The sequence below is a fragment of the Anomaloglossus baeobatrachus genome, chromosome 6 (genome assembly GCF_048569485.1).
Source record: "Anomaloglossus baeobatrachus isolate aAnoBae1 chromosome 6, aAnoBae1.hap1, whole genome shotgun sequence".
Taxonomy (NCBI): Eukaryota; Metazoa; Chordata; class Amphibia; order Anura; family Aromobatidae; genus Anomaloglossus; species Anomaloglossus baeobatrachus.
The window spans coordinates 303,677,015-303,698,352 of NC_134358.1; the positions used below are offsets into that span (position 1 = coordinate 303,677,015).

Genomic DNA, 21,338 nt, shown 5'->3' on the forward strand with positions numbered 1-21,338 from the left:
ACCTTTTTATGCTTGTCATCTTTGAAGTGCTGGTTAAGGCCGCTGCTATTTAAGCATGCAACTTGGCAAACCTGTTGAAAAGTAAAAGATTTGTCAACAAACAAAGCCACAAGGAAGGAACGGGGATGAATTCATTATATTTTCACTCACAGCTACCAGTGGGTTCTTTGTAGTAGGAATACTTGTTGCAGCCCTACAGATGTATGTACAAATACACATTTATCACTGTCTCCACTCACACAATAGCTGCATGTACTTCACTTCATATGAACACAACACAATTAGGTCTATTCTAAAAGTATACACTGATCGCCCATAACATTTAGGTGAAGTTCACACGGTAACTTGACACTGCGTATATTCACTGCACAGAAGATGCAGCATCTTACAGCTCCAGCAGAGGGAATATATAGAAATCTCATGTCCATTGTGTTTGTGTTCCACATCCACTGAATGTCAATTTCTCTTGTGAGAAGGTCAAGTTTAATGTGGGGATTTTGCCCATAAAATTGCATCAGATGCAGAAAATCTACAGGTAAAAAAAAAACCAAAAACGAGGCATGCGTGCGGACCCCTGCCATTGCATATCACAAGGTACATATGGAGACCTTTATGTACTGTGAGGAGCATGGCTGTGGTCAGGGTGGATAAAAATCAGTTTTTTTTAAAAAAAATAAAAAAAAAACAAAAAAACGTTTTTTTTTATTTAAAATCGGATTTTTTTCAATAAACTGCTTTTTGAGGAAAATATTTTACCATCCAAAAGGTTCTTCCATCATGAGATAAAGCGGAGTTGTTTAACTCAGTAGAATAAAGGCTGTATATGTGTAACATTCACAATGCCATGCTCTTCCAGAGGTTTCTGTAGGATTAGTGGGCAGTTTCTCTCCTATATTATCACAGACGCTCGCTTTACTTACGCAGTTTTCAAAACTGAATTTGACTCCGCAGAGGTCCCAGCCTCTTCTTCACGGCAAAAATATTACAACATGAACAGAGTTGAGAAAAAGACCTTAATCCTATTGTTCTACAAACCTATGAATACAGAATCAACCCCTTCAGTGCCAAGTCCAAGAAGTTAGACAATATGTTTCTGATTGTTTGGAGTGGAATAGATCTGCACAACACAAGAAGAATGTGAATCTAAGTGTGAGGAGGAGGAAGGGCAAGCAGACAAGAAAATGAAAGTGAAACTTTGAGCACAATACTGCAGCATAGCCACAGACAGACAAGTCTGGATCTGTTTGTGTGTACGATCTGAGGTTTATTACATTTTTTCCTTATACTGGCAGCAGGCCGTAAAAGAGACCCAGTTTGGGAATATTTTAATGAAGCTCCTTCGCCTATCGGTAAGGCAGGCATGCGTGCAAAATGCAAACGATGCAACAAAGAGATGCAAGGCCTGGTGGCGTGAATGAGGCAACATCATGAGAAGTGCGGTGATGAAGAAGATGACCAAAGAAACACTTCTGAACAGGCAGGATCTTCAGGTTGGTAAACATTTTTATTGAATCCTATTTCTAAAGACTGAACTGTCATGTGTGAGAAAAATTATATTTCTTATTATTACTGCATGTTACTGTCATTTGGTACAGTTATGAAGAAAAACAAATATTCCTTTTGTGGCAGGGGCAGTGATGTGTTGTGTACAATAAGCAGAAATTGTATAATAAACAATAAAATAACAGCATTGACTTTTTTTGTTTAGGGGAATTCATGGATTCTGGAAACTATCCACCTCCAAGATCACCATCATCCTGTTCTACAGTTTCAGAGTTATCCATCCAGGATAGTGCTTCATTAGCAGCAGCATCATCATCAGACACCCACAGCCACATATCACCATCACCCAAAAGGAAGAAAAAACCTTTACCTCCTGGAACCACCATAGATAGGTTTGTGATAAGAACTAGCAGATTAGAAAAAGAGTTGATTGATGAAAAAATTGCCCAGTTTATTTATGCAACGAACTCTTCTTTCCGTCTGACTGAGAACCCACATTTCATTAATATGGTTCAGTCACTGAGACCAGGATACAGTCCACCCAGCAGAGCTGATGTTGCAGGGAAACTGCTGGATCAAGTGTATGACAGAGAAATGGAGCAATGTGCAACAGCTCTGGAGGGTAAAATTGTTAACCTAAGTATTGATGGGTGGAGTAATGTCCACAATGATCCTATTGTATGTGCTTGTATAACAACAGAAGAAGGTAAAGTCTTCCTTGCACAAACAACTGATACGTCAAGGAAATGCACACACAGCAGAATACTTACAAGAAGTGGCAGTAAAAGCTATAACGACATGTGAACAAAAATTCAAATGTCTAGTACGCAGTTTGGTCACTGACAATGCTGCAAACGTATCCAAGATGAGAAGAGATATAGAAGAGCAGGGAGGGAATACAAAGCTGCTAATTACATATGGTTGCAGTGCTCATTTGCTGCACCTCTTAGCCAAAGACTTAAGTGTTCCAGAAATAAAGGCCAATGTTGTTGAAATTGCTAAATACTTCCGTAATAATCATTTTGCTGCAGCAGCTCTGAAAAGGATGGGTGGAACCAAGCTAACGCTCCCACAAGATGTTAGATGGAACTCTGTGGTGGACTGTTTTGAGCAGTATATCAAAAACTGGCCTATTCTGATGACACTTTGTGAAGAAAATCGAGATAAAATAGATGGCACTGTCACGGCCAAAATCCTCAACATTGGGCTTAAGAGAAATGTTGAACATATGCTGAGCTTCCTGAAACTCATCTCTCAAGCTTTAAACAAAATACAGAAAAATAGCTGTTTTATTGCGGATGCTGTTGAAATTTGGAAGGAACTGAGTGAACACTTAAAAACAACTACACATGGACAGAACTAAATTACAAGCAGTAACAAATGAATGGGACAAGCACTGACTCCAGCTCCTTTTTTGGCAAATATTGTCAATATCCAATATCAGGGTCAAAACCTAAGTGCTGAGGAAGAGGAGTTAGCTATGACATGGGTATCCAGCAATCATCCATCTTTAATGCCAACTATAATAAACTTCAGAGCTAAGGGGGAACCATTCAAGAAATATATGTTTGCTGAAGATATTTTAAGGAAGGTCACACCAGTAAACTGGTGGAAGTCACTTAAGCGCTTGGATTTAGAGACTGTTCAAGTAATGATTTCACTTTTAACAGCAGTAGCTTCTTCTGCAGGCGTTGAAAGAATATTCTCTTCCTTTGGACTCATTCATTCTAAATTGAGAAATCGGTTGGGACCCAATAAAGCAGGAAAGCTTGTTTTTCTTTTCCCGATTATGAATAGGGAAAGAAGAAGATGATGATGATGATGATGATGATGATGACGACAAGTGAGCTACAGAGGACAGCAGGAACAGTAGTATTTAAGTTTTTCATTTGTCGGCTGGGCTGACAGTCTAAGTTTCTTAAAATATATATATATTTTGTTTAGCCAAATTAGTTAACAAACATGGATGTTTGTTTAAGCAAACAACTTATGCTGTAATGTTGTTATTGTTTCAGTTGAATAAATCTATTTAAATTGTTATTAAGGTCAGGATTATTTTTCTCCTTCCTAAGTACAACAGAACAGTGGTGTCCAAATATGAATGATTAACCCATTAAACTGGGGAGAAAAAAGTAATATAAAAAGTGATTCTAAAAATCATCATCTACTTGCATGTTAAAGTAGCAAGAACTAGTTTAGGTAGAAACTTTGATTTAAATCACTGATTTACATCAAGCCTTACTGACTAGTGATTTAAATCGTGATTTAAATCAGTTAGATTTAAATCAAATCCACCCTGGCTGTGGTCCTGGCCAAGCAGACTGTTTGCACCATTCAGCCTCTCTTATGTGTGCACTCCTATTAATTGGCTTACAAACTAATATAGCGTATTTTTGTGAACACAAGTATATGTGTGTATAATATACATTATATACACGCACACACACACACACACACACGCCACCTCTATACTTCTGCTGAGTAATTTATATTTTTTTTATACATTCTACATCTAATGAGTATGGATTTCCTATTTCACCTAATCCTTGTCACTGCTTCTATTACATGCATGTTAAGAGGGGTCTGTAGATTTTGCCTTTCTTCACAGGGTCATGGCCCATTATTAATATATTTTTAACCATGTGTTTTCATAACAGACTTCTCACCATTGCTACATGTTATGTCTAACTTTATTTACATAATTGCCTTTGTAAATGTGACTTCATAAAGAAGGGAATTTTGTTTACTTACCGTAAATTCCTTTTCTTCTAGCTCCTATTGGGAGACCTAGACAATTGGGTATATAGCTTCTGCCTCCGGAGGCCACACAAAGTATTACACTTTAAAAAGTGTAACCCCTCCCCTCTGCCTATACACCCTCCCGTGGATCACGGGCTCCTCAGTTTTGGTGCAAAAGCAGGAAGGAGGAAACTTATAAATTGGTCTAGGGTAAATTCAATCCGAAGGATGTTCGGAGAACTGAAAACCATGAACCAAAAGAACAATTCAACATGAACAACATGTGTACACAAAAGAACAACCAGCCCAAAGGGCACAGGGGCGGGTGCTGGGTCTCCCAATAGGAGCTAGAAGAAAAGGAATTTACGGTAAGTAAACAAAATTCCCTTCTTCTTTGTCGCTCCATTGGGAGACCCAGATAATTGGGACGTCCAAGAGCAGTCCCTGGGTGGGTAAAAGAATACCTCGATAAAAAGAGCCGAAACGGCCCCCTCTTACAGGTGGGCAACCGCCGCCTGAAGGACTCGCCTACCGAGACTGGCGTCTGCCGAAGCATAGGTATGCACTTGATAGTGTTTCGTGAAAGTGTGCAGACTAGACCAGGTAGCTGCCTGACACACCTGCTGAGCCGTAGCCCGGTGCCGCAATGCCCAGGACGCACCCACGGCTCTGGTAGAATGGGCTTTCAGCCCTGAAGGAAGCGGAAGCCCAGAAGAACGGTAGGCTTCGAGAATCGGTTCCTTGATCCACCGAGCCAAGGTTGACTTGGAAGCCTGCGAGCCCTTACGCTGGCCAGCGACAAGGACAAAGAGCACATCTGAACGACGCTGGGGCGCCGTGCGAGACACGTAGAGCCGGAGTGCTCTCACCAGATCCAACGAGTGCAAATCCTTTTCACATTGGTGAATTGGATTAGGGCAAAATAAAGGCAAGGAGATATCCTGATTGAGATGAAAAGGAGATACCACCTTAGGGAGAAATTCCGGGACCGGACGCAGAACCACCTTATCCTGGTGAAACACCAGGAAGGGGGCTTTGCATGACAGCGCTGCAAGCTCAGACACTCTCCGAAGTGATGTGACTGCCACTAGGAAGGCCACCTTCTGCGAAAGACGTGATAAAGAGACATCCCGCAGCGGCTCGAAAGGTGGTTTCTGAAGAGCCGTTAGCACCCTGTTAAGATCCCAGGGTTCTAGCGGACGCTTGTAAGGTGGGACTATGTGGCAAACTCCCTGCAGGAACGTGCGGACCTGCGGAAGCCTGGCTAGGCGCTTTTGAAAAAAATACGGAGAGCGCCGATACTTGGCCCTTGAGAGAGCCGAGTGACAAACCATTGTCCATTCCGGATTGAAGGAATGAAAGAAAAGTGGGTAAGGCAAACGGCCATGGAGGAAAACCGTTATCAGAGCACCAGGATAAGAAGATTTGCCAAGACCTGTAATAGATCTTGGCGGACGTTGGCTTCCTGGCCTGTCTCATGGTGGCAATAACATCCTGAGATAACCCTGAAGACGCTAGGAGCCAGGACTCAATGGCCACACAGTCAGGTTGAGGGCCACAGAATTCAGATGGAAAAATGGGCCTTGTGACAGCAAGTCTGGGCGGTCTGGAAGCGCCCACGGTTGACCCACCGTGAGATGCCACAGATCCGGGTACCACAACCGCCTCGGCCAGTCTGGAGCGACGAGAATGGCGCGACGGCAGTCGGACCTGATCTTGCGTAACACTCTGGGCAGCATCGCCAGAGGAGGAAACACATAAGGCAGTCGAAACTGCGACCAATCCTGAACTAACGCGTCCGCCGCCAGAGCTCTGTGATCCTGAGACCGTGCCATGAATGCCGGGACTGTGGTGTTGTGACGTGACGCCATGAGATCGACGTACGGCGTTCCCCAGCGGCGACAGATCTCTCGAAACACTTCTGGGTGCAGAGACCATTCCCCCGCATCCATGCCCTGACGACTGGGAAAATCTGCTTCCCAGTTTTCTACGCCTGGGATGTGAACTGCGGAGATGGTGGAGGCTGTGGTTTCCACCCACTGAAGAATCCGCCGGACTTCCTGGAAGGCTTGACGACTGCGAGTGCCGCCTTGGTGGTTGATGTATGCGACGGCAGTGGCGTTGTCCGACTGGATACGGATCTGCCTGCCCTCCAGCCACCGATGAAAAGCCAATAGGGCTAGATACACTGCCCTTATCTCCAGAATATTGATCTGAAGGGAAGACTATCGGAGTCCAGGTTCCCTGAGCCCTGTGGTGGAGAAAAAACGCTCCCCACCCTGACAGGCTCGCGTCCGTGGTGACCACAGCCCAGGTTGGGGGTAGGAAGGATTTTCCCTGCGACAGAGAGTTGGGAAGGAGCCACCACTGAAGTGACGTCTTGGTTGCAAGGGAAAGAGACGTTCCTGTCGAGGGAAGCCGAACTCCTGTCCCATTTGCGGAGAATGTCCCATTGGAGTGGCCGAAGATGGAATTGCGCGAACGGGACTGCCTCTATAGCTGCCACCATCTTCCCCAGGAAGTGCATGAGGCGCCTTAAGGGGTGTGACTGACTCCGAAGAAGGGATTGCACCCCTGCCTGCAGAGAAAGCTGTTTGTCTCTCGGAAGCTTGACTAACGCTTGCTGGGTATGAAACTCCATCCCAAGGTACGTCAGTGATTGGGTCGGTGTCAACTTGGATTTCGGGAAGTTGATGATCCACCCAAACCGCTGGAGAGTCGCCAGAGCGACAGACTTTGTTGACACGCCACCCGAGACGGGGCCCTGACTAGGAGATCGTCCAAGTAGGGAATCACCGAGTGGCCCTGAGAATGCAGGACCGCCACAACGGATGCCATGACTTTGGTGAAAACCCGTGGTGCTGTCGCCAAGCCGAAAGGCAATGCCACGAACTGGAGGTGTTCGTCCCCGATGGCGAAACGCAGGAAACGTTGATGCTCGGGTGCGATCGGTACATGGAGATAAGCATCCTTGATGTCGATCGATGCTAGGAAGTCTCCTTGTGACATTGAGGCGATGACCGAGCGGAGAGATTCCATCCGGAACCGTCTGGTTCTCACATGTCTGTTGAGCAGCTTGAGGTCCAGAACGGGACGGAATGACCCGTCCTTTTTTGGCACCACGAACAAGTTGGAGTAAAATCCGCGACCACGTTCCTGAAGGGGAACGGGGATCACAACTCCTTCCATCTTTAGAGCGGCTACTGCCTGAAAAAGTGCGTCGGCCTGAGCGGGGGGTGGAGAGGTTCTGAAGAAGCGAGCCGCGGGACGAGAGCTGAACTCTATCCTGTAACCATGAGACAGAATGTCTCTCACCCATCGGTCTTGAACATGTGGCCACCAGGCATCGCCAAAGCGGGAGAGACTGCCACCGACCGAGGATGCGGTCAGGGGAGGCCGAGAGTCATGAAGAAGCCGTCTTGGAGGCAGTGCCTCCTGCGGCCTTTTGTGGGCGAGACTTGGATCGCCACGCATAGGAGTTCCTCTGGCCTTTCTCCGGCCTGTTGGACGAAGAGGATTGGGACTTGGCGGAGGGACGAAAGAACCGAAATCTCGATTGAACCTTTCTCTGTTGAGGTCTCTTAGGTTTGGCCTGGGGTAAGGAGGAATCCTTCCCTTTGGATTCCTTAATAATCTCATCCAATCGTTCGCCAAACAAACGTTCGCCAGAAAATGGCAAACCGGTTAAGAACCTCTTGGAAGCCGAATCTGCCTTCCATTCGCGCAGCCACATGGCCCTGCGGACTGCCACAGAGTTAGCGGATGCTACAGCTGTACGGCTAGCAGAGTCCAGGACGGCGTTCATGGCGTAGGATGAAAAGGCTGACGCCTGAGAGGTCAAAGACGCAACTTGCGGAGCAGAATTACGTGTGACAGCATTAATCTCAGCCAGACAAGCTGAGATAGCTTGTAGTGCCCACACGGCTGCAAAGGCCGGGGCAAAAGACGCGCCCGTGGCTTCATAGATGGACTTCACCAGGAGCTCAATCTGTCAGTGGCATCTTTTAGCGATGAGCCATCTGCAACCGACACCACGGATCTAGCCGCCAATCTTGAGACTGGAGGATCCACCTTGGGACAGTGAGCCCAACCCTTAACGACTTCAGATGGGAAGGGGTAACGCGTGTCAGTGAGGCGCTTAGTAAAGCGCTTGTCCGGGACCGCTCTGGGCTTCTGGACAGCGTCCCTGAAGTTAGAGTGATCAAAAAACGTATTGCGAGTACGTTTGGGGAACCGAAACTGGTGTTTCTCCTGCTGAGACGCCGACTCCTCTACAGGAGGAGGCGGGGGAGAGAGATCTAACACCTGGTTGATGGACGAGATAAGATCATTTACTAAGGCGTCCCCCTCAGGTGTATCAAGGTTAAGGGCGACGTCAGGGTCAGAGCCCTGAGTTCCCACGTCCGCCTCGTCTTCCTGAGAGTCCCTTTTCTATTTTGCAGTAATTTGCAGGGGTGTCTGTATCCCATTTTTCTTTCAGCTCCTGGGGTATAATGGGGAGATTATCTGAGCCCCTTGTGATATGACTCTAGGTGACTGTAATATACTTGTGGGGTATACCACCCTGTAACATATGTGGTTGTAAATAACTCTTATGGATCACTACCTTGCATAAAGATAATTTATTAGGAATAGAAGTCTATACGTCTTGTACAGTGCTAGTATCATGAATAGGAATTCCTGGTTGTAGATCAGTAAATTGATACCTTCTTGATCTAAGGAAAACAATACAGGGAAGAGTATTACCATTTGGGAACTCATATATATTGTACTGTGCAAGCACCACTATAGGGCTTTCCATCCCATCCCTATATCAGGGTCAGGGAGAGGGAGAGCCGACGTGGAACGGGGGCGCCCGGTAACTTATGGTGTCATACCCTCCGTTGTTAGGTAGGGATACACTACCCTTATAGGGCTATATTAGTTTCCCTTCCCTTTCCTAAAGTGAGTGTGTATATAAAATTCCTTGGTTATTTACAAGGATGTCGTGATCCATTCTCATTTATGTTTGTGTGTCTGTTTGTGGGTACATTTTAATGAATATTAATAAAAATTGCACATTTTAAAATAGGGTTGAGATTACATGTTAGTCCCTTTTTGAGCACTCTACCCATCTATTTAACTCTGTTAGTTCTTAGAAAAGAAAGAAGACCTAAGAACTGTCTGAGGACTTGAGAATCCAAATAGTGAGGAAGCATGATCAATCTCAAGGCTACAAGTCCATCTCCAAAGACCTGAAAGTTCCTGTGTCTACGGTGCGCAGTGTCATCACGACGTTTAAAGCCCATGGCACTGTGGCTAACCTCCCTAGATGTGAAAGGAAAAGAAAAATTGACGAGAGATTTCAACGCAAGATTGTGCGGATGGTGGATAAAGAACCTCGACTAACATCCAAACAAGTTCAAGCTGCCCTGCAGTCCGAGGGTACAACAGTGTCAGTCTGTACTGTCAGCGTCTGAATGAAAAGGGACTGTATGGTCGGATACCCAGGAAGACCCCACTACTTACCCCGAGACATAAAAAAGCCAGGCTGGAGTTTGCCAAAACTTACCTGAGAAAGCCTAAAACGTTTTGGAAGAATGTTCTCTGGTCAGATGAGACAAAAGTAGAGCTTTTTGGGAAAAGCCATCAACATAGAGTTTACAGGAAAAAAAAGAGGCATTCAAAGAAAAGAACACGGTCCCTACAGTCAAACATGGCGGAGGTTCCCTGATGTTTTGGGGTTGCTTTGCTGCCTCTGGCACTGGACTGCTTGACCGTGTGCATGGCATTATGAAGTCTGAAGACTACTAACAAATTTTGCAGCATAATGTAGGGCCCAGTGTGAGAAAGCTGGGTCTTCCTCAGAGGTCATGGGTCCTCCAGCAGGACAATGACCCAAAACACCTTCAAAAAGCACTAGAAAATGGTTTGATAGAAAGCACTGGAGACTACTAAAGTGGCCAGCAATGAGTCCAGACCTGAATCCCATAGAACACCTGTGGAGAGATCTCAAAATGGCAGTTTGGAGAAGGCACCCTTCAAATCTCAGGGACCTGGAGCAGTTTGCCAAAGAAGAATGGTCTAAAATTCCAGCAGAGCATTGTAAGAAACTCATTGATGGTTACTGGAAGCGGTTGTTCACAGTTATTTTGGCTAAAGGTTGTGCAACCAAGTATTAGGCTAAGGGTGCCAATACTTTTGTCTGGCCCATTTTTGGAGTTGTGTGAAATAATCAATGATTTAATTTGTGTTTCATTCGCTTTTGTGTTTTTTTCATTGCAAGCAAAATAAATGAAGATTAAGAGAAGCATCACATGATTATTCAAACAGTGCCAATACTTTTGTCCACCCCCTTTTTTATGTTTGGTGTGGAATTATATCCAATTTGGCTTTATGACAATTTTTTTATTTTTTTTTCATTGAAGACAAATTAAATGAAGATAATAATACCAAAGAATTTGTGATTGCACTCATTTTCAGTAAGAAACTGAGTATTCTCTGACAGAACCACCCTGTCAGTATGACAAAAAAAAAAAAATACAAAAAGACTATCCAGCTTAAAGCCTCCCACAGGATCTGGTGAATTACTGGACGATGCACGGACGCATAGGAGACTGTCAATTGTCAGCATATAACCAAGGAGAACAGGTGGTAACCAGCATCCAAATCCAGAAATATTTATAAAAATCCACTTTATTTCAACCCATCAAAAAAATTCCAGTAAAAAGTAAGGATCTATGTTATAACTGGGGAGGATGCATTGCGGACGCTCTGTCCTTATTCAAGCCAGTGTTCACAGGAGGATCGTCATTAGCTGACCCGAGTATCATGACAACCCATTGGTGTGCCCTGATCACGTCACAAGCGTGCTGATTTCAGCAGGGCATGACTAATTGTTCAGTGTGATCAGAAACTAAAAACAGGGCATACCATTTTACAAGCTATTTTTCCACACTGGAGTCAATAAGTAACGAATACACCAGGAAGGTTGGGTTCTAATATGCTTCGTAAAACATGACTGACCAATGCAACACATACATATCCTTACCTTACAAAAGTACGACTTTCTCCTTCCCTTGAACGCGTATTCTCGGTTACCACTCATTGTGTTGTGTCGATTTGGAACTGCAAAATACTTTACAAATAAAGATGATTGAATAGATTACAAAATGGTATATATTCCTGCAAACAGACAATTTAGTTCATTGTAGAAACAGCACTAGGCACCTGTTTAACTAAATAAATTAAAAAAAACCTACACAAAACATTAAGTTACCTTAAAAAGGGGTTGTCTACCCCCAAGTAAGTTATTGTGAAACCATGCAACATATCACATCCTAGCGGCACATAATATACACTGCTAGGAAGGTGCTCTGCTCGCCGGATCCAGTGCTCGTCAAATACAGACTAGTCGCATCACACACTAGGATACAGCTATGAGGATTTAGCAGGCAGCATGGCTTGGAAAAAACCTTTAATAGCCTTTAACACTTCTGGAAGTACAAAAATGACCACTAGATCATATAGGGACCACCACACGAAAACACAAGGCTAAGCCAAAGACTTTCAACAAAAGTCCATGTAAATCTTTGCACTGACATTTTTATTGTTTATTTGATTTCTACAATCAAAATTATAGCAATTCGTCACAATCTCCATAAAATAAAAATATTTTGTTGCTACAACGTCTAAGCACATCCCTCATCTAGATAACTAAGGCCCTGTGCGCACGCTGCGGTTTTTACCGCGGTTTTGCTGCAGAAAATGTTCATAACCTTTCTGCAGTCCTTCCCCAGCAAAACCGATGGTTAAAAAAAAAAAAAAAAAAAAAAAAAAATGCTGCGCACACACTGCGGTTTTCTCACCAACAGGTTTTGCTGCATGTTTTCTGCAGAAAAAAGAATACGCATGTCACTTCTTTTCCGCACGTACCTGCGGTATTTGACCCCATTAACTGTAATGTAATCATGAAATACCGCAGAAAATAACGCAGGTAGCAAATTATGTGCGCTTCATTGCGTTATTCCCGCGGTATTTCGCGTTTTTTGGGACATAACGTTCATCTCTACCCTGCGTTTTGCAAGGAAGGGATATCACTAGGAGAGGAAGAGGAAACTGAGCCGAGAGAAAACACACACACACACAAATCAGAAACACACATATTTAAAAAAAAGTTGGGTCCGCAATATTTTTACCGTCCAGCCGGGTAAGCACACAGCAGGGGCCTGGTATTCTCACACTGGGGAGGGCGAGGGCCGTGGTTATTGTGCTCCCCTCTCGCAGCCAAGAATATCAGCCCACCGCTGCCCCAACATTGTTGCATCCATTATTCGACAGTCTCGGTGCGTTACCGGCTCTTCCTGATTGCCGTGATGCGGTGCAATCGGGGTAATAAGGAGTTAATGGCAGCCCATCGCTGTCACTAAGTCCAAGATTAGTAATGGCAGCGTCTATGACACGCCGTCACTAATCTGTAAGGGACAGTAAACACATACACCAAAAAATCCTTTATTTGAAATAAAACAAAAAAAAAAAAAAAGCCTCTCTGTCACCACTTTATTAACCCACCAAACACCCCTCCAGCTCCGACGTAATCCACACGAGGTCCCACAACGCTTGCATACTGATCAAGCGGCGTCGGACACATAGTACTCAATGCAGCCTCGTTACAAGGCTGCAGGGGTAACTCCAGGACATTTCTCACGGTCGGTGATGTCAACACATTACCGCTCGTGAGAACTTCAGGGCCTCACAAGCGGTACTAGAGTGACGTCACCAACCGGTAGTGACCCTGCGAGAACTCAGACCCAAGGTCCCGCAGAGTCACTGCTGTGTGGGGGCAAAACACAAACATCAGAAATAAAGCTGTAATATCTATCTATCCATCCCGCTATCATCTAGCTATCCCGCTATCCATTATGTATCTATCCTCTATCTATCCCTCTATTATCTATCTCTATATTATATATCTATTACCGTATTTTTCGGACTATAAGACGCACTTTTTTTCCCCCAAATGTTGGGGGAAAGTTGGGGGTGCGTCTTATGGTCTGACTATAGGGCTGCGGCCGGGAACGAGGGTGCTGCGGTGGAGCGGGTCATCGGGGGCATGAGCAGGCAGCAGCAGCGCCTGCCGTGACCACGTGGGCCCGCTCATTACATATGCACGCCCATCCTCCCGCCCATCTCTCAGCGCTGAAGCCAGCACTGACAGGTGGGCGGGAGGACGAGCAGGGACGCGCGCATAGTAAAGAGCCGGTCCGCATGATCACCCCTGGCAATTACAGCCTGGAGTGATCATGTGCGGCTGTATTCACTGCCTCCCGCACGTCATCATCAGCGCGGGGTGCAGTGAATCAGTACACTCACCCGTCCCCGTGTGTGGAGCCGTCCCCCTGCAGCACGCGATGTCTTCCTGTCTGTGCCGGTCAGCTGATCTGTGCTGATCAGCTGATCGGCACAGACAGGAAGACATCGCGTGCTGCAGGGGGACGGCTCCACACACACAGGTCATTGCCGCTGAGAGGAAGATGATCGGTGCTGCAGGGAGTGTGGAAAAGGTGAGTATAAACGTTTATTTTTTTTCTCTGTGCTATAGGATACAGGCCATATACCATGGGGGTATATGAGCAGGATGGATGGGGGTATATGAGCAGGATGGATGGGGGTATATGAGCAGGATGGATGGGGGTATATGAGCAGGATGGATGGGGGTATATGAGCAGGATGGATGGGGGTATATGAGCAGGATGGATGGGGGTATATGAGCAGGATGGATGGGGGTATATGAGCAGGATGGATGGGGGTATATGAGCAGGATGGATGGGGGTATATGAGCAGGATGGATGGGGGTATATGAGCAGGATGGATGGGGGTATATGAGCAGGATGGATGGGGGTATATGAGCAGGATGGATGGGGGTATATGAGCAGGATGGATGGGGGTATATGAGCAGGATGGATGGGGGTATATGAGCAGGATGGATGGGGGTATATGAGCAGGATGCTGGTATATGAGCAGGATGGGGGTTTATAGCAGGATCATATACAAGGCAGGAGGATCATTACCAGGATGGGGTACCTTAGTAGAGAATTTGGGGACATTACCCCCATAACAGTGTCAGCAGCAGATCCTCGCCCCATAACAGTGTGTCATGACCATTTTTTTGCCTAAAGTTTTATTTTCCTATTTTCCTCCTCTAAAACCAGGCTGCGTCTTATAGTCCGAAAAATACGGTATTTATCTATCCCCCTATGAAGAAGGAAATGACAAAATGTGTTTTTTTTCTTCAATGTGCTTTATTGCATTGCATGCATTAAAACACAGTTAACAACCCGCGGAAAAACTGCGGCAGCAAACCGCATGCGGTTTTCGGGTGTGGTTTGCTGCTTTTTTATTTTACCGCAGAAGCAGTAATCTTCCAGAGGGTGCGGAATTTTCTTAAGAAAATTCCATTTTCTAGTGCACACTGGGCCTTAAAGGTGATGAAACCCCTTCAGAGCCTGACAGCTCTGTGCTCCCCCCTCCTTTGCCGAGTATAAGGCCGGGGTCACACTTGGGTATGTTCTCTGATGTGAGAATCTGTGCTGTGAGTGTGAGCCGAGTGTCATCTACTGTACTCCTATTCTCTTGCATGTAAGAATCTGATCACCAGTGTGGAGAACAGATTAACCTCTCCACCCTCTCAACTGCCTGTCAGTGCTTATATCCTTATATTGAACTGCACTCAAATGATATCAGTACAATATTAAACCCATAGACTTGTATGGGTGAGCATGAGCAGAAACATCCTGCCAATCACAGCATGCAGCAGTTGTTTTGTCATGCCGAATTGGCATGAGAAAAATAAATTTCATGTTGAACTGTACAATGTAATACTGGCTACAGAGCGGAAAAATTAATTATTTTGCCTTTGTGATATGGTTTATAATTACCTCTTCAAGAATCAACCATAATAATGTTATAATAAGCTGTGAGCTCCCAGCTGTGACCATGCCGGCATAAACTCCAGAGCCTGCATCATTATCATGACAATCATAAGGCATACAGCAGGAGCATCATTCCCATTATGATGTACAAGTACATTATACGACATCAAGGAGCTACAGTTTGTGCTCTAGTCCCTGTCCTTTATTTGCAAAAATCCCTGATGCAGAGGTATCTGGGCGCTGAAACCTTGAAATTACCTCAACAGAAGTTATCTTACTCCTATAATACTTGTGACCATAGGTGTACTACAATGTAGATATTTGTTGGCCAAGTGGTGGTTCAGCCGCTCATTCGCAGCACAGCCATCCCCCTGACTCTCCGGTGTTCTCTAGGAGTCACTGCCAGACATGTTTGGCGTCTGCTTATCTCTTGGAGAATAAAATGACTGGCAGTTTGAAATCATCCAAAATCAGACAGACATACTAGTTTCTTCTGTCCGCCAACATCATCCACTGGCCGCCTAGGAGGCCTCAATGCACATCAGCCAAACCTGGCAATATAGGGGAGTTCATCTGACAGTCTAATTTCTATGGCAACATATAAAGTAAGGCTACTTTCACACATCCGGCTGTAGCAGTGCGGCACAATCCGGCGGCGCTCTGCTGAAAAAAACGAAACCTTTTTTTTGCCGCCGGTTTTGTTTTTTCCAGCATTGACGCCGCATAGGCTTGCGTTCCGTCCGGTTTTTGCCCATGCGGCAGATTTAGCCGATGCTATATTCCCTGGCACGTTTTTTGCTCCGGCAAAAAAAAACGCATTGCGCCGCATTTTTCAATGCATGCCTATGGACGCCGGATGCAGCGCGATGCGGCAAAAAACGCATCCGGCCGCCGCATGCGGTTTCTTCCACTGCGAATGCTCAGTAGCGTGGCGCAACCGGAAATAAAAACGGACAAACTTATGCAAAGGATGTGGTGTTTTCGCCGCATCCGTTGCATAGGTTTCACAGCCGGATTGAGCCGCACTGCTCAAACCGGATGTGTGAAAGTAGCCTAAGAAGGAACAATAATAAGAAAGAGCTCATGAGTCCAAGTATATGTAATCTCCACCCACACAGCTTGTACTGAGAAGTGGGAGATTTTACTAAGAAGGGAAACTGAAGACTAAAGGTGGTGTCACACACAGCGACGACGACAACGACGTCGCTGCTACGTCACCATTTTCTGTGACGTAGCAGCGACGTCCCGTCGCTGTGTGTGACATCCAGCAGCGACCTGGCCCCTGCTGTGAGGTCGTTGCTGAATGTCCAGCTTCATTTTTTCGACGTCGCTCTCCCGCTGTGAAGCACACATCGCTGTGTGTGACAGCGAGAGAGCAACGAAATGAAGCGATCAGGGAGCAGGAGCCGGCGTCTGGCAGCTGCGGAAAGCTGTAACCACTGTAAACATCGAGTAACCAAGGGAAGCCCTTTCCCTGGTTACCTGATATTTACCTTCGTTACCAGCCTCCGCCCTTGCTGCTAAGTGCCGGCTCCTGCTCTGTGCACATGTGGCTGCAGTACACATCGGGTAATTAACCCGATGTGTACTGTAGCTAGGAGAGCAAGGAGCCAGCGCTAAGCAGTGTGCGCGGCTCCCCGCTCTCTGCACATGTAGCGACGTTATGATCGCTGCTGCGTCGCTGTGTTTGACAGCTAAGCAGCGATCATAACAGCGACTTACAAGGTCGCTGTTACGTCACAGAAAATGGTGACGTAACAGCGACGTCGTTGTCGCTATGTGTGAACTCAGCTTTAGTTTAGACTTCATACACCAGTCTCATCAGGTCTAAGCTCATTTAAAGGGCCTCTGTTAGCACAGGATGACTGTTCATATCAAGTACAGGCACTCATGCATTATGGTGGGGCCAAACATTTAGGGCTCATTCAGACGACCGTTCCGTCTGTCCTGGTCAGTTCCTGTTTTTTGTGGACCTACCGACAGGACCATCTTTTCAATGTCTTCTGTGTAGGAGCGGATGGCACATGTAAGCACTTCTGTGTGCATCCGATCCGACAAAAAAAAAAAACAAAACCAACACATCAGATGTTGTATGTCCGTTCCGTTGTTATGGAACATCTCCTATTCGGTTCCGTAATAATGGACCGTGACTCAATACATAAATATTGACACGCTGGTATAGATACTCGGCTCTCTTACACCAGGTTATCCCCTCTAGAAGGGATCAGAAACCAAGGTGTGGCACAGATGTTGGCACTATGACCCACATTTGGTGGTCCTGTGACCTTCATTCTGGTCCTCCATCTTTGAATTCTACTCCCAGGTGTTGGGCACTCGCCTGGTTCCTACCCCTCAGCTTGCTCTCCTCTCCCTGTTGCCTGGTAGTTTGTCAGCTATCAAGGCGGATGTCCTGAGATTCTTCCTCACAGTGGCTAGAAATGTATCCCCAGGCACTGGAGGTCCCCTGACCCACCGTCTGTGAAAGAATGGCTCTCGGAACTGAATCACATAGAGCAAATGGAATCCCTTATGGCACACAACTACTACTCCTGGGACCGGTATATATATAAAAAAAAAAAAAAATTGATTCTCCTGGTCATCCTTTAAGGACGGCCCCCAGTTTGCTGACTGGCTTGTCTGATATTATTGGGATATTTGCCTAGCACCCCCTCCCTCTTGATCCCCCCTGTCTCTATTTTCTCGCCCAACTTTTGCTGTAATATAAGCCATTGTTTGAGCTTCATAAGTAAATTCTGATGCATTTATTGCTTTTTATACTTGTCTTACTCATGGACGGCTTGTACTGAGACTGACACATTTTCTTCCACTCTGCCTCAATTTCTTTATGGCGTTCGAAGCCATATATATGACGGTATGTCTGTTAGTTAGCTGCTTTGATAAACTCAAAAATTTTTTAAAAGAAAAAAAAGAGATATAATATATATATATATATATATATATATATATATATATATATATAGTTTTGTTGCCATTTTCTGTGACCCGTAGCATTTTAATTTTTCAGGATCTGGGGCTCAGTGATAGCTAATTTTTTGCGTCTTCAGCTGACGTTTTTAATTATATAATTTTTGGGTATATATACTGTTTTGATTGCCTGTTATTTAAACGTTGCAGCAACCAAACCGTAATTTTGCTGTTTGGAATATTTTTTGTTGCTACACAGTGTACCAAATCGGATTAATTGATTTTTCTTTTAAAAGATTGGGCATTTCTGAACGCAGCAATACCAAATATCTGTATTTTTTTATTATTGTTTTATTTTCAATGGGGGCAAAAAGGAGTTATTTTAAACTTTTCTGTTTTACATTTTTTATTGGTTTTACTAGTTTCCCTAGGGGACTTTATGCCTGCACTGTCTGATCACTACAGCATCACGCTGATCAGCAGAAATGCTGCTGTGAGTGCCTGCGCTCTGCCCACATTCACAGGACGTGAGTCATGGCAGGGACAGGGATCATCAGCTGAACCCACGCTGCCATGTCAACCCATTGGCACCTGATTATTGCGTCACGGGGCTGCTGATAGAGGCAGGGAACTATGTGATCCACGCAAGAGTGCATCAGAGTTTGACAATGGACAATGCAACCTAAGGGCCTGTTAGTTGCACATGTCTGCTGATCAGATGATGTGGGGATGATCACAGGCTCGTCGTGCGAGACTGCAGTAACCGAGGGGAGGTGACCTAGGAGATGGAAAGAATATATATAAATATCGGGTACTAGGCAAAGCGCAATGCTTAGTAATCCGATGTTTACCCTGGTTACATGTGCAGGGAGCCAGAGAGAGCATGCGCAGCGAAATCCTACGGATTGTGTTCCCTCCGCAGCGTCAAAATAACGACGCTGCGTCGTGCAGCGGATGCAACGCAAGACCATCCGCTGCTATCCGTAGCTAATAGAAGTCTATGAGGAATATAATGGTTTCCTGCAACGGTTACCGTAATTCCTCAAGGCTGTGGATAGCAACGGAAGCCGTGCAACGCAAGTGTGAAAGTAGCCTTACTGAGCTGTTTGCTGTCATTTTGATGAAATCACTTTTCTCTGCTGCAGATCTAGCAGTTATACAGAGCTCATGAATATGATAGACTGCCTGCAGCACGCCAAGTAGCCCTGTAATGCTCTACTACTGTTTAATCAGTGATTTTATCAAAACTACACTAAAGGCCCCGTCACACTAAGCAACATCGCTGCAAACGAACAACTTTTGTGACGTTGCTAGCGATGTTGGTGTGTGTGACATCCAGCAACAAACTGGCCTCTGCTGTGAGGTCGTTGGTTGCTGCTGAATGTCCTGGGCCATTTTTTAGTTGTTGCTGTCCCGCTGTGAAGCACAGATCGCTGTGTGAGACAGCAACAACTAATGTGCAGGCAGCAGGAGCCGGCTTCTGCGGACGCTGGTAACCACAGTAAACATCGGGTAACCAAGAAGCCCTGTCCTTGGTTACCCGATATTTACCTTTGTTACCAGCCTCCGCCGCTCTCACTGTCAGTGCCGGCTCCTGCTCTGTGCACATGTAGCTGCAGGACACAACGGGTAATTAACCCGATGTGTGCTGTAGCTAGGAAAGCAAGGAGCCAGCGCTAAGCATTGTGCGCGGCTCCCTGCTCTGTGCACATTTAGCTGCAGCACACATAGGGTAATTAACCCGATGTGTGCTGTAACTAGGAGAGCAGGGAGCCAGCGCTCAGTGTGCGCTGCTCCCTGCTCTCTGCACGTGTAGCTCCGTGCGCTGGTAACCAAGGTAAATATCGGGTTGGTTACCCGATATTTACCTTAGTTACCAAGCGCAGCATCTTCCACGCGGCGCTGGGGGCTGGTCACTGGTTGCTGGTGAGCTCACCAGCAACTTGTGTAGCGACGCTCCAGCGAGTCCCCTGCCAGGTCAGGTTGCTGGTGGGATCGCTGGAGCGTCGCAGTGTGACATCTCACCAGCGACCTCCTAGCAACTTACCAGCGATCCCTATCGTTGTTGGGATCGCTGGTAAGTTGCTTAGTGTGACTGGACCTTAAGAAGCCCAGTAAGTGACATCACTGTAATCAGGATCTCTGTCTCCGCATCATGCTGCACTCAGATTAGGAGGCATGTACCTGGTGACCGATTCCCTTTAATAACTAAAAGGCCCCTTTAATACATACTGATTTCGGATAGGTCTCTGCTTTTGGAGTCACCAGGAGAACACCGGGTGCCAACATTTCCGGGGAAGTTTCACGCCTGCCCCCATCACCCAACAACGGCCATTTTTGAGCAGGGATACACTCCAGGTAAAACCCTAATCAGGATTATGAGGAGAGACCAGTACTGGCCATCATGGCAGTCACCAGCTCTAGCACCAGGGAGGCGGCATGGCGACCCTTATCTCCCTCGTGGCCCCGGAAGCGGAGGGGCGCGGGCAGGGCCTGCACCATTGTGCACACATTACCAGCGGCCCGGTCACTGCACCTACAAATCAGGGCGCGTCAGAGGTGAGAGAACAGAAGCAGGCGGCTCCCAGAATGCACAGCGCGGACAGAGTCTCCGCTCTTCCCCTCATACTCACGTTCACAGGACGAACGAAGCAATCGCCACTGCCGCGCTCACGTCAACCACACGCTTTCGTTTCCCACGAACATGAATTGCTAGTAGCTCTCTGTCCAATAGATGCCATCACGCCCACCTGACGTCATCACGCCCAACTAGCCAATCCTCACGCCGACGTCTTACCATGTGACCATTTCACGCCGGCTTCCTTCGCTTTACGGTGTTTGCGACAGTACACAGTAGTAGTGTAGGGCTCTGTAATGGGAGCGGCCTCTGTACATTTCTTTATGTCCTCTGATTAAATGGCAGCTTCCGCTCTTTTTGCGTTTTAACTTAAGATCAGCACTTGCCACTCCTCATTACACAATATCGTATTCACTAAATCTTAGGAGCTCTCCACCTCTGTTATATATATATATATGTGTGTGTGTGTGTGTGTGCTGAGAGGAGCTCAGAAAGTCAGTAACACCTTACACTCAGAATGAGCTCACTGATGGATCCTCAGTTCACCCCTTCTGCTGTCAGCAGTACAGCACACCACCCCGGCTGTAGGAGGCAATTGGTGCAACATTTTTCATGAAACCCAATTCCAATAATTTTTTAGACAAAAATGCATGTACTTATTTAAAAATTAAAATTGTGCCGTA

At 46.0% G+C, this 21,338-nt stretch overlaps 1 protein-coding gene across 3 annotated transcripts in view; it reads right to left on the reverse strand.

Annotated features, from left to right (window-relative positions):
* Positions 1 to 20,833, reverse strand: part of LOC142243231 (uncharacterized) — a 150,147-nt gene extending 129,314 nt beyond the window's left edge. The window contains exons 1-3 of one of the 3 annotated variants that reach the window (XM_075314910.1): positions 20,711 to 20,833; positions 11,273 to 11,359; positions 3 to 71 (exon numbers count right to left, since the gene is read on the reverse strand). In XM_075314910.1, the coding sequence (XP_075171025.1) occupies positions 3 to 71; positions 11,273 to 11,329 (126 nt within the window). In that variant the 5' untranslated portion in view covers positions 11,330 to 11,359; positions 20,711 to 20,833. Of the gene's footprint in view, positions 1 to 2; positions 72 to 11,272; positions 11,360 to 20,309; positions 20,473 to 20,710 lie in introns of those variants that run through there. The other 2 variants (XM_075314909.1, XM_075314908.1) reach the window with 2 other exon arrangements.
* Between the last annotated feature and the right edge of the window lie 505 nt (positions 20,834 to 21,338).